General features: G+C 36.3%; 1 protein-coding gene across 2 annotated transcripts in view; it reads right to left on the reverse strand.

Annotated features, from left to right (window-relative positions):
• LOC149827093 (pantothenate kinase 2-like) overlaps nucleotides 1-4,168 on the reverse strand; it is a 79,179-nt gene extending 75,011 nt beyond the window's left edge. For both annotated transcript variants that reach the window (XM_090019167.1, XM_090019166.1), the window contains exons 1-2: nucleotides 3,654-4,168; nucleotides 1,176-1,388 (exon numbers count right to left, since the gene is read on the reverse strand). In XM_090019167.1, coding sequence (XP_089875293.1) covers nucleotides 1,176-1,388; nucleotides 3,654-3,939 — 499 coding nt within the window. In that variant the 5' untranslated portion in view covers nucleotides 3,940-4,168. The remainder of the gene's footprint in view (nucleotides 1-1,175; nucleotides 1,389-3,653) is intronic.
• Nucleotides 4,169-13,734: the final 9,566 nt, after the last annotated feature.

Here is a 13,734-nt window from a genome sequence, read left to right on the forward strand (position 1 = left end):
TTTTTTGTCTCGCTTTCCTTTCTTACCTTCTCAGTATCAGTGTACCCTCTTCTTGAGGTCATTTTTCCCTTTCATTTGATTAAGTCTCTTAACTCCTATAATCCTATTTTATCTTTTTTGCATGTTTCCCCCTTTGCCTATAGAGTGTTGTATCTGCTGTTGTCTGTATTTTCTCACTTCATCTTCTCATGGGACATCCAATCTTCTCTGTTCCACTGCATCCTCCAGTTTTTCGCCTTATTCCTGAGCTATGGGTCAACTAATGCAATCTATTGTCCAATTGGCAAGGACTTTGTTTCAATATCTTTAGAGTATACTTTCTATCATTCTGATTATATCTCCAATTCAATGTCCCACCTGGCTACTGATGATTTTGTTCTGCTGAAAAAACTACAATGACCAATTTCTGTTCTACATGTACTACTTTTTGCTTGTCAAATATACGTAAAAAATTATTCTATTTCCATTAACTCTTCCCTCTTTTAGGGGTCATGCTGTTTATCATGTTCCCAAACATTCTTTAAAATTGTTTGGAATTCTGAAATCAGTGATCACAAACATGAGGTCATTTTCTCTTATTCTTGCTTTGTCATTAGGGAGATGTGCTATCATGAGGGTGATGTTTTACGTTATTTATCTTTTTCTAAAGGAACGTGCGGTGCACAGCTGCAGCCTTAGACTTGGATTTCATTTGTCATCTTGCCTGCATATATGTCTCCTGATTAAGTTCATTTCATTATTCAAGTTTATGAATCAAAACTGTCAGCTTGATTTCATTCAAACAACTGTACATTGGCTAAACTAATTGTTTTTCTGTTGAACAGAACATATATCTTTTCTTCTCATTTGTATGGTTCATTTACACTTCTAAAAGAAACATTCATAAAGGCAGCTATATGTTCATTGCTATGCAAGTAAATGTCAAACAAGCTTACTATTTCTTCATTTCATGTTTAATGTTTCCTTATTTGTAGTAAATTTCCTTCTTCATGATAAACTTATTATCTCTTTATTTCCTTTTTAATGTTTCCTCATTTACTATCAATTGCCATCTTTGTACTTTTTTGGAAAAGAAAGAAAAACAAAAGGAAAAATCTTCAGTTAGGAAAGAAAGACTAAATTCATAATATTAACAATTAATGAATTTTGAGAAAACACAAAAAGTATGAACATACCATCACGATGGAGCTGCTTTGATTTAATGAAATCTAAGCAATCATTAAGATTCCTTGTCTCAAACTTCACAAAATGAAGCCGACCTCCGAGGATGGGATAGCTCCTCTTATGTCCATTAGGAACCTGCAATCTATTTTTAAAAGGTCCCTTCCTCTTGTCATCAGCTGCATGATCCTCGTGTCTTGAAAAGTACACTAACTTTATTAAAGATCCTATGAAAGAAAAGATTCTCAACTCAGCAGGTAAGATGAAAATGCATCTGAGAAATGACAGGGTAAACAAAAAAAGGTTATTTCTCAGTGAATATAGCTGCTGCAAAAAAACGCTTATTGATACATAGAGCACAGGGCATAAAATTCGGGATGCCATGTTATCCCAAAACAGAAATGATGGATATGAAATTAGGCTCTGTTTGGGAGCCTGAGTTGGCGAGGAGATGAGAGGGTGATGGGAGTGGAGGAGAGAATGGGTGATGGGGCTGAAGTTGTCAACTACATCCTTGTCAGGATCCATCCTCAACACCCAGAAGTAGCAGCGTCAACATTGCATACTGGGAATATTGAAGTACCCATGTTACATATGTCATAGTCAATGACTGATTGGTTGGTTAACATAAGTGATGGCTTTTCTTCAACAAGTTTATTGGACTTAATATTACTAATCTAGCCAATGAGGCTGCCAACCGATTGCATGCCCATGGCTGAACTTATCAATCACATTTGACTACACATCTAAGATTTAGTAATAACTGCTAGCCCTGCAAGCAGAACTGCCGTTGAGATGAAAGTTGTGTATGTGAGAATAGCATAGAAAAGTAAACCATCCATAGTTGTGATCCAGAATGGAATACAAATCTCAACCATGTAGAGCAAGACAGGACATCGTAATATTAGATAAGCATCAGTTTTAATGGTTAACAATTATCCTGCAATATGATTGTCAAATGAGAGTAGTGAAAGATAAGGTTATCATAAATAAGACAATAATTTCCCCAAAATCTATGTCCTCTCGATTCACCACTTGATCCAAAATTCAAAATTTTGTGAAATAGAGTTCCATAAACTCTTGTAGTAGATAAGGCATAATAATATACAGTTTGACAATGAAACATTAATCAATTCAGCCATGCAAAATCGGTCAATCTCATATTAGGGAAAACCAGCAAGTGGATGTCAAATTATCAAAAAGATGGCAATTTGGTATATCATATCAATCCAAGTATGGAGAAATTGATGGAGATGTAAATCATAGGATAAAGGTTGGGTGGATGAAATGGAAAAGTGCAACTGGAGTGTTGTGCGATCGTAGAATGCCATTGCGGTTGAAGGGAAAGTTTTATAGGACGACTATTAGGCCTGCTTTACTATATGGTACGGAATGTTGGGCTGCCAAGAGACATCATATTCAAAAAATGAGTGTAGCTGAGATGCGTATGCTGAGATGGATGTGTGGAAATACAATAAAAGATAAGATTCGGAACGAGGAGATACGTAAGAAGGTAGGCGTTGCACCCATTGAAAATAAGATGAGAGAGAATCGTTTACGGTGGTTTGGACATATTCGGCGAAGGCCTAATGATGCTCCAGTTAGAAGGATGGAGAAATGGGAAAATATATTAGTTAAAAGAGGTCGGGGTAGGCCTAGGAAGACATGGATGGAGGTGATAGGAAAGGATATGAATGCTTTGAACCTCACCAAGGACATGGCATTGGATAGAAATGATTGGAGGAGAAGGGTTCATGTGGAAGACCCATAATGATTTTCTTTTTTGGTTCATACCGCCGACCCCAATTATTTTGGGATGAAGGCGTAGTTGTTGTTGTTATTGTTGTTGTTGTATATCAATCCAAGCACCATGTTACTAAGGCAAAACGAAAAAGATGGCAATTGAACTGAAAACTTCAGGAAGACAACTACTGGACAACAGAAAATAGCAAGTTACACAACCCAAATTCCCACATTTCACAACTTCAAAAAAAAGAAACACTTAACCACCACCAAAGGGAATAAACAACAAATTTAATAAAGAAATAGTAAAATAGACCAATTTCAACCACACCCACATCAAAATTAAAAAGAAGAAAAAAAACAGAAGTTGGTACAAAAAATTTAAAGAACATAAAAAAAAAAGTTTTCTATTCCCACGTTTCTGCACCCAGTCCAAATGAAACAACAGACACCAGACTGAACCAAACAAAGGATTCAATAGGAAAACAAACAAAACAGACCAATCTGAATCACATCCGCATAAAAAATCAATAAAAAAAAGTTGGCACCAAGAAAATTTTTAAAACATAAAAAAAAGTCACACTAATTCCAATTCCCACATCTCTGTACCAAACCAGCGAAACAACAAAGACCGCACTGAGCCAAACGACATAAACGATGAAACAAAAAAAAACGAAAAGACCTCCTCAAGCGGGTTTCTCAAAAAACTTCCAAAACCATCAACAGAAGCCAAAAACAAGAGGAACCACCTCCAATATCCACAGCAAGATGCAAGATATCATCGGACTGGTTGGGCAGCAAGATGGTGGGGTTCCTCTCCTCGAAGTTCCCCTGAATTGCTGCACCACTGAGGTCTAGCTGAGGCCTCGACCCGGACCGGTGGATCGAGCCCATCCCCGGCGCCATTGTCTCCCCCTCCGACCCCTCCCCTTCTGGCTGAGCTCCGCCCTCTCTGCCACCACTAGCTGAGATGGGTGGGCTTGGCGCGCAGCAGGAGCCGCGTGGGGGCAGATTGGTGGGGATGCTGGTGCTCATCGCCAAGTGGGTGGGGGGGCTTCAAAATAACTAAAAAACTGCCAACTACCACCTGACTGATGCCAACCCCGCACAATTTGCAATCTGTTAGGCGGTGAGGGGGCTTTCAATCCGTCCTCCACGTTTACTTCCCATCGAACCAACGCCCTCCCACTTTAATTTTTCAAACGATAGCCTGCATCAATCAAGACTTCAATAGCAATTTCTCTTGTTTTTTTTTTTTACTTCCTTGGGCCTGGTTTTTTATTCTTTTTTAATATGTAGGGTGATGAATAACCCACGTGACATTCGAACACGAGACGCCTTGGTTCTGTTGTGAAAATGGTCGTACCGAACCATCCAACAATCCAACTGTCCCGATCGACCACTCTTTATGTATTATTTTCCTAATATGGAATGACAGGATCTCACCAGTCCACACACCTCTCTATGAAGAAGACAACTACCGCAGAAAAACAGAAGCTGTTAATTTCATTTTGTTGCATTTGGTAAGCCAAAACCATAACCAATTATTGTAGGGATAAATGGTCATAAGACAGCCGTTGGAAGAGGGTTGTATGTTGGCCAGGTATCAAAACAAGTACAATCAAATTAACCAAGATACTCAAATTACATTGTAGATATGATTACATAGTTTGTCTCAAAGGTTGTAACCTTTATGGTGAAGTGACACTTATCCATTGGACATTACCCTAATTTAGAGGCAAGAAGCTGTGATTTAGAACAAACTGTCCGTGGTGATTTTCTGCATAACTGGGCATGCCCAAAACCTCAATTTCACTCTTACACATTGTTCAACTCCTGACAGTGGTATCAGATCCCAGTGGGTCCCACCCTTGTCAGTGATTGTGTGCGCGCAACAAAACTCTGGTCCACCATCGAAAAACGAAAATAAAAAACAATACAAAAAAATAAAATTTTAGCTAAAAAGGTCAGTAATTTTTAATTTATATTTTGGTAAACAGTGAACTAGGGATTCCATTTGTTTAGGGTATAAAAAAAATTACGTACCCGAATTTTTTCGACGACCCGCCTTCACTCAGGCATGTCATCGAAAAACACTATAGTCGTGTCCTGCAACATCCGACGTATCTAATTTCTATGAAACAAAAAAAAAACGGACACAGAAAAATCGAAAGGGGCGAGATTAAAAATGAAAGGAATCGTTCCTCGTGTCGCTAGAAATCGTCGAACGGAGAGGTTCATATGGGCATAATAGCAAGGGGACGCGAACACCACCGGATTCATTGTGTAGAACCCGTAGTCTCAATGGGTATCAGAGAGAGAAATCAGAAAGAGGGACAGGCGTAGAACCGCCGTCGGCGAACGCGCAGTCACCTTCGGCGAGTCAAGGATGATCAAATACCCTTACTGCGCTCGCCGACCGGCAGAGTAGCCAGAAATCTTTGTCATCCTGATAAATCCAGGAAAATCCCAAAGGGCACAACCGCCCTGTTCCATTATAGGTGAAGGTCATCCCCGTCAGCGAGTAAGGGTCGCCATCTGGAAGAGTTTTTCAATGGTGAAGAACAACCGTCGGAAAAGGCGATCGCTCGGAGAGAGAGAGAGGGAGAGAGAAATATGGGCAGAAGATAAAGGGACTTAGGGTTTTCAGTTGAGAGGGAGAAGGGTCGAGAACCCCTCCTGGTACGATTTTTATTTTTAGGTTTTATTTAATGCTTAAATTATAGTTTAGTGCATATATGTTTTGCATATTACACTTTGAGACCTCTATCCTTTTTAGAAAACGTGGTTCTATTTTTGAGAATTTTCAGATGCATGCTAATCAACAACAACAACAACTACGCCTTCATCCCAAAACAATTGGGGTCAGCGAACCAAAAAAGAAATTCATTTTGGGTCTTCCACATGAATCCTTTTCCTCCAATCATTTCTATCCAACGCCATGTCCTCGGTGAGGTTCAAAGCATTCATATCCTTTCCTATCATCTCCATCCAAGTCTTCCTAGGCCTACCCCGACCTCTTTTAACTAATATATTTTCCCATTTCTCCAACCTTCTAACTGGAGCATCATTAGGCCTTCGCCGAATATGTCCAAACCACCGTAAACGATTCTCTCGCATCTTATTTTCAATGGGTGCAACACCTACCTTCTTACGTATCTCTTCGTTCCGAATCTTATCTTTTATTGTATTTCCACACATCCATCTAAGCATCCGCATCTCAGCTACACTCATTTTTTGAATATGATGTCTCTTGGCAGCCCAACATTCCGTACCATAAAGTAAAGCGGGTCTAATAGTCGTCCTATAAAGCTTTCCCTTCAACCGCAATGGCATTCTACGATCGCACAGCACTCCAGTAGCAGTTTTCCATTTCATCCACCCAACCTTTATCCTATGATTTACATCTCCATCAATTTCTCCATACTTTTGAATGATGGATCCCAAATATTTGAAATAATCATTCACCGGTATATCTTGCTCACCAAGCTTCACTACACTCCCATCACTACTTCGTTGCTTACTAAACCGACATTCCATATATTCAGTCTTACTCTTACTCAACTTAAAACCTCTAGCTTCCAATGTCTGTCTCCATAATTCTAACTTAGCATTAACCCCAGCTCTAGACTCATCAATCAAAACAATATCATCAGCAAACAACATACACCACGGTACATTTTCTTGAATTGATCTCGTAAGCTCATCCATCACTATCGCAAATAGGAAAGGGCTTAAAGCAGATCCTTGATGTAACCCAACCGTTATCGGAAAATTGGTTGTCACCCCTCCACAAGTGCGGACATTGGTTACTACTCCTTCGTACATATCTTTAATTATACTAATGTACTTGAGAGAAACACCTTTCTTCATCATTGTCCACCAGAGAACGTCCCTAGGTACTCTATCGTATGCCTTCTCTAAATCAATAAAAACCATATGCAAATCTTTGTTCCTTTCTCTATATCTTTCAATAAGTTGTCTAAGAAGATGTATAGCTTCCATAGTTGATCTTCCAGGCATAAAACCAAATTGATTCTCCGATATCATGACAACCTTCCTTAACCTAGACTCAATCACCCTCTCCCAAAGTTTCATAGTATGACTCATGAGTTTTATACCACGATAGTTTGTGCAATCTTGTATATCACCCTTATTCTTATATAAAGGCACCAAAGTACTCTTCCTCCACTCATTAGGCATCTTATTTGTTCGCCAAATCAAGTTAAAAAGATTTGTCAACCATTCTAAACCTTTCTCTCCCAAGCATTTCCAAGCCTCGATAGGTATACCATCTGGGCCAACTGCCCTTCTTGATTTCATTTTCTTCAAAGCCTCTGCAATTTCTTTCTTTTGAATCTTGCGCATGAAGTCACGATTTATCTCATGAAAAGGAATGGAGAAGTCTCCAAGATCTTGAGCATGACTATCATTAAATAGCTTATCAAAATAATCTTTCCATCTCTCCTTATTCTCCTCATCTTTGACTAAAACCCTTTGCGTTTCATCTTTGATACATCTAACCATACCCAAATCCTTCGATTTCCTATCTCTCATCTTTGCAAGCCTATAAATATCCTTCTCGCCTTCTTTGGTATCCAACTTGTCATAAACCTCCTTATATACCTTAGCCCTCGCGTTTCGAACAACTTTTTTAGCTTCCTTCTTTGCTATCATATACTTCTCCAAATTCTCATTATCACGACTCTTACTTAGATTTCTATAACACTCTCTTTTAACCTTAATAGCTAATTTGACATCCTCGTTCCACCATGATGTATCCTTACCTAGTGGTGCACCGCCTTTAGACTCACCCAATACCTCCTTAGCTACTTTTCTCATACCACCCGCTATCTTATTCCACATTGATTCCGAATCCTCCTCGAGACACCAATCAACTTCCTTAACTACCTGCTCTACAAACATTCCTTGTTTAGCTCCTTTCAGTGCCCACCACTTAATTCTAGGATCTATCCTATGTCTATCCCTTTTGCGGCATTGTCTAATTCTAAGATCTAAAATTAAGACTCTATGTTGTGTAGCTACACTTTCTCCTGGTATAACCTTACAATCGATGCAACAACCCCTATCTCTCTTTCTAAGTAGGAAAAAATCTATCTGACTCGTATTAACCCCACTTTTAAATGTTACTAGGTGAGACTCCCTCTTCCTAAACCAAGTGTTTGCTAAGATCATATCATAGGACAAACAAAAATCTAAAATTCTTTCTCCACTTTCATTTCTTTCTCCTATACCATAGCCTCCATGGATATTCTCAAATCCATCCCTACTAATGCCTACATGTCCATTAAGGTCACCGCCGATGAAAAGCTTTTCTCCATAAGATGTCTCTTGTACTACTCCATCTAAATCTTCCCAAAATTGATGCTTAATGGAATCATCTAAACCTACTTGAGGTGCATAAACACTAATAATATTAATAATATCCGTACCTAATACTAATTTAATAAGTAAAATTCTATCACCCTTCCTACGGACCTCAACTACATTATCTATAAACTGACGACTCATAACAATCCCTACTCCATTCCTATTCCTATTTATTCCTGTATACCAAATCTTATATCCCCAAGGTTCTATCACTTTAGCTTTCTCACCTACCCATTTGGTCTCTTGAAGACATAAAATATCAATCTTTCTCCTACACATAACATCTACTAACTCTACCAACTTACCAGTTAAAGACCCTATGTTCCAAGTGGCTAACCTAATTTTATGGTCTTGGACTAACTTCTTTACCCCCACCCGTCCAACAAAGCGAGGGAACCCTTGCCTATTTGACACCACACCCGGGCGCCGGTGTGACGCATCGCTTCTGGGCGACGACCTAGCAACCCTTGCACATTTATCACTGCCTCCGGGCCTAGAGAGTACAACGCGTCGCTCAGTAGGGAACGCCCTAACGAAATTCTCATATTGGTTCATTTTCATAGGATATGACAAAGTTTTTATGCTGGCTGTCACAGGCCTACCGCAACCCTCCTCCTTTATCCGGGCTTGGGAACGGCAGTGTATAACTACACAGGCGGAGTTTTCAGATGCATGCTAATGTTTTGAAAAAATTCAGAAACATGGTTACTAACTGTCAAATTTCTAGAAATAGTCTCCTAAAAATTTTTTAAAATTATAAAAAAGTGTCTGAGCGTTTCTATTTAACTCAAAAATTGCAGAAACAATGTTTTATGTTGTCTTGTCATTTTTTTACACGGAACTATTTTTTTGCTTTTTAGAAATTACAAAAAGAGGTCCTTGATTTGAAGAATACCCCCTAGAGTGTTATTTTGATGAAAAATGCTTGAGATTTGTATTATTTTCTAAGATATATTGAGAATTCTTATTACATGCCTAAACTAGAATAGAAATACCAAAATATCTACTTAGTTATTTATGAAATTTCTTTTGAGAATTACTAGTTGAAGAAAAATCATATTAATCCTAGTACTTCTTCATGTTTAAGCATATTGCAAACAAAATTATTATGACAGAACCATCCAAAAATGAGAAATTAAATGAGACTAATTTTGAAACATGGAGGAGAAAAATAAAATACTTGGTGATGCAAGATAAAACATTACACATATTGAACAAAACAAAACCTTCACTAATTGAAACATTTAGTGAAGAAGAGAAGATATTGTGTAACAAATTGGTTGAAGATGATCAACTCTCTTGAACTACTCTCTTCACATTCATGTAAACCTTATATGAGTATTTGAAAACTTTAACACTGCCAAGAAAATGACGAAGATGATCAAGGAGAAGTATGACATGACATCAGGATACACACATTCAATTTATCTTGAAACAATATAACGTATGCAACATGAAAGAGTCTGGCAATGTAGTCAATCATGTAAATCATATGTTGGTGATGACCAAAGATTTAGTCATAGCTGAAAATAAAATTTTAGAACAAATGCAGATCTCCATCATACTGAATAACCTACCCCCATCATAGAAAATGTTGTCTGTAGCCATGAGGCTAAATCAAAAGAGCATCACCCTAACCAAGATCCTCCTACAACTGGCTCTTGAGCAAGAACACATAAACAAAGTTATGAGGAGAGAATTTATGAACACATAAGTCTCTTTTTATGAACCTTCATGTAGAATTAAGCCTAAGGGCTCAGTTTTTAAGAAATTTTAAAAGAATTTAAAGGGGCATCATATGCGGAACAAGAACATGCAAGCAACAAAAAAGGGTTCTTGTTTTTTCTATGGACATCCTGGGCATTTCAAGAAGGACTGCCCAAACATATCCAAGACGAAAATCCAGGAAAACAAACAATATTAAAGCATGAACTGATATGCACAATATCTGACTCACTAATCATAGATAATGACCTCCAAGGATGGTGGATAGACTCAAGAGTGATGAAACATATTGCCAAAACAAATAAAAGACTTGTGAAATTGAAGGAGTTGAATTTAGGTGACCACATGATGTATATGAAAAATAACACCTACAATGATGTGATCGGGATATGAACTTATAGGTTTTAATTAGAAAAGTTTAGTCTCTTGCTAACTAAAGTATTATATGTACCTTCTATGAGAAGGAATATTTTATTTGTAATAGACTTTATAAAAAATGGCTTCAAAATATATTTTTGTAGCAATAAACATGAAAAATGAAGCTGAGGGGTCACTATGATGTTGACCTTGGTCTTTTTTGTCTCAATGTAACTCTTTTAACAAATAAAGCAATGATTGTTTATGACTATGTTGATTGCACTTTGAGTGTGTGCATATTTATAACATTTAAGGTTAGGGCACGCGAATGTTAATAAAATAAAAAGGATAATTAGCATAGAGTTATTATCTTAACTTAAAAATGTGGATTTTAAAAAGTGTGAACCATGCATATGTAGAAAAATGGCTAGGAACCCTTTTCTTATGGGCAACAAAGCTTCTGAATTGATAGTAATAGTTCATACTTATATATATATAGGCCCTTGACAATAGAAATACATGAGAAAAAATTATATTTCATCGCATTCATAAATGATTATTTAAGGTATGATTATATCTACTTAATTTCTAGAAAGTCAGAAACACTAAAAGTTTTAAGGCATATAAATATGAGGTTGAAGGGTTATTAAGAAGAACGATCTAAGTTATTAGATCTAATAAATGTAGTAAATATAACTCTGGTGAGTTTAAGTCTCACTGCTATGATAACAACATAACTCATCATACAACTATGTCTTATACATAACAACAAAATTGTGTAGTAGAGAGAAAAAATAGAACCTTAATAGATATGACAATATCCATATTGGCACATGAAAGCCTTCTCAAGAAGTTTTGAGAAAAAACAATAAGCACTATCATATACATTTTAAATGGAGACCCTTTTAAAGTTTAAGAGTTTATGCCTTATGAATTGTGGACCGACAGAAAGCCAAATTTATGTCATATGCAAAAATAGAAGGTGCCTATATATATGTTAATTCCTAATCAGATAAGGGATAAGTTGGATAGTTCGACTATCAGGTGCATCTTTATAATGTACCCAAAGGGATCAAAGGGTTATAAACAATATAATCTTGAGAAAAGATTTATAGAATACAGGAAAGTAGAATTCTTGGTTTTGACCTTGAGGATGATGAAATCCCTCTTAATGTCATAAATGATTTAGGGGTACCTAATCAAGAGCTTAAGTATATTAACCCAATTATGAATGACAAATAGTCTTCACAACCCCATGATTGGGTAGAAAAGGCCGAGAGTTCCTCCATTTTATCTAAATGAATATTACCTTTTCTTGAGCAAAAAAATATGTTATTCCATAGATTTTGCTGAAATTTTTAATAATCTAAGTTTTAATTATGTAATTATCTCTAATGAATTTGAACATTAGACAAAGGCAATGACAGATGAGTTAGACTACATAGAAAGGAATGAAGTTTAGGAACCATTTGTATTGCTTGAGGGTTGCAAGAAAATTGACAGTAAGTGAATTATCAAGAAGAAACTCAAAGCTAATGAAACTATTGACAAGTTTAAAGCAAAATTAGTTGTGAAGGGTTATTCTCAATGTAAGAATATAGATTATGAAAAAACTTATTCTCTTGTATCAAAACTGGCTTTTATTCATATTATTTTGCATTAGTGACTTGTTTTGATCTTGAACTGTATCTAATGGATGTGAAAATAATTTTCTTGAATAGTGAATTAAAAAAAACTATATTTATGCAACAACCAGAAGACTTTAAAATTAATGGTAAAGAGATAAAGTATATAAGTTGAATAAATTCTTATATGAGCTTAAGCAGTCGCCTAGACAGTGGTGTTTAACATTTCATAAGGTCATGACAAAATTTGGTTATGAGGCAAATAATTTGGACTATTGTGTATATGCCAAGAAAAGTGAGAGTAGGTTTATATTGATAATATATTAACCGTAGAAAATGACAAAGAAATGATAAATAAAACCAAGTCTTGGTTGAATTCTTAATGTGAAATGAAGGATATAGATGAAGCCTTATACATATTTGGAATTAAAATCTATTGAGATAGAAATTCAAGTTTGTTATACTTAAGAAAAATATCTTAATCACATTCTAAAAAAAATTAGAATGAAAAGTACAAAGGCAAAGCCAACTCCTGTAGTTAAAGGGCTAAGACTAAGTAAGAATGATTGTCCAAAAGTTGTATAAGAAATGTTAGATGTTTCCTATGCTCAGGTAATTGAAAGTCTGATGTAAGTTATGTTATGTACTAGACATGATCTAAGTTTCGTTATGAGTCAAGTAAGTAGATACCAAAACAATCCTGAGCTCCCTCGTTAGAAAGCAATAAAATGAATATTTCAGTATCTAAAGGAAGCTAAAGAACTCAAGCTATGCTATTAGGTGGATAAGCGCTTGTGGGTTATTCTGATACAAATTTTTACTGGTGATAGAGATTAAACAAAATTCACCTCTTATTATGTATTTATCTAAAGGGGTGAGGCAGTTGCATATTAACAAATACTTCTAAGACTAAGCATACTAAGGTTAAATAGCAATATGTTCATGATATGCTTATAAAGAGTGAAATATCAGTAGATTATGTTTCTTCACGTAACATGGTAGCAAATCTGCTAACTAAAGTAGTCATTGAAGAAGTTTTCACTAGACATGTGAGTCAAGTATATCTAATTGGAGAGTTTATAAATCCACATGGATTGTGAGAATAAAATACTAATGTGTGTGAGTGCAAAATCTTTATTGTGAACAAGCTTGATAACACAGGTTATCCCTTGTTGCCAAGTGAGAGATGTAGAGATAAATGGTCATAAGACAACCATTTGAGAAGAGCCTCTCAATGATTGTATCCTTTCACATGATTGGCCAACAAGCCTTGTACCAGTTAACTGTCAAAACAATTAAAATGAATGTAAACCAAGACAATCAAATTATGTAAAAGACATGGTTACATAGTTTGTCTCAAGGGATGTAACCCTTGGGGTGAATAGACACTTTTGAAAATGATCACAGTTCAGCCTCCTTTCACGTGTATATATGATCCTTAGGGCCGGATTTACAAACACAAGTGAATCAATACACAAGAAAACTAGTGTCTACAGATTTCTAGATTTACAAAAATCAGAAAAGGCAAAAGGCTGTGATTTAGAGCTGCCTGTAGCAATTTTCTACATAACTATGCATGCCTAGAACCCCAAGTTCACCCTTATGCATGCATTGTTTCTCCTTACAATTATAATTGGATGTTGATATGTTTTTTATTTTTTACTACAGAATATGAAAACTATCCAAATTTGATGGATATCAGAATCCATTTACATGTAAAAAAGCAAATCTG

This window comes from Nuphar pumila, chromosome 10, assembly GCF_984573655.1.
Source record: "Nuphar pumila chromosome 10, dmNupPumi1.hap1.1, whole genome shotgun sequence".
In the NCBI taxonomy this organism is placed as follows: domain Eukaryota; kingdom Viridiplantae; phylum Streptophyta; class Magnoliopsida; order Nymphaeales; family Nymphaeaceae; genus Nuphar; species Nuphar pumila.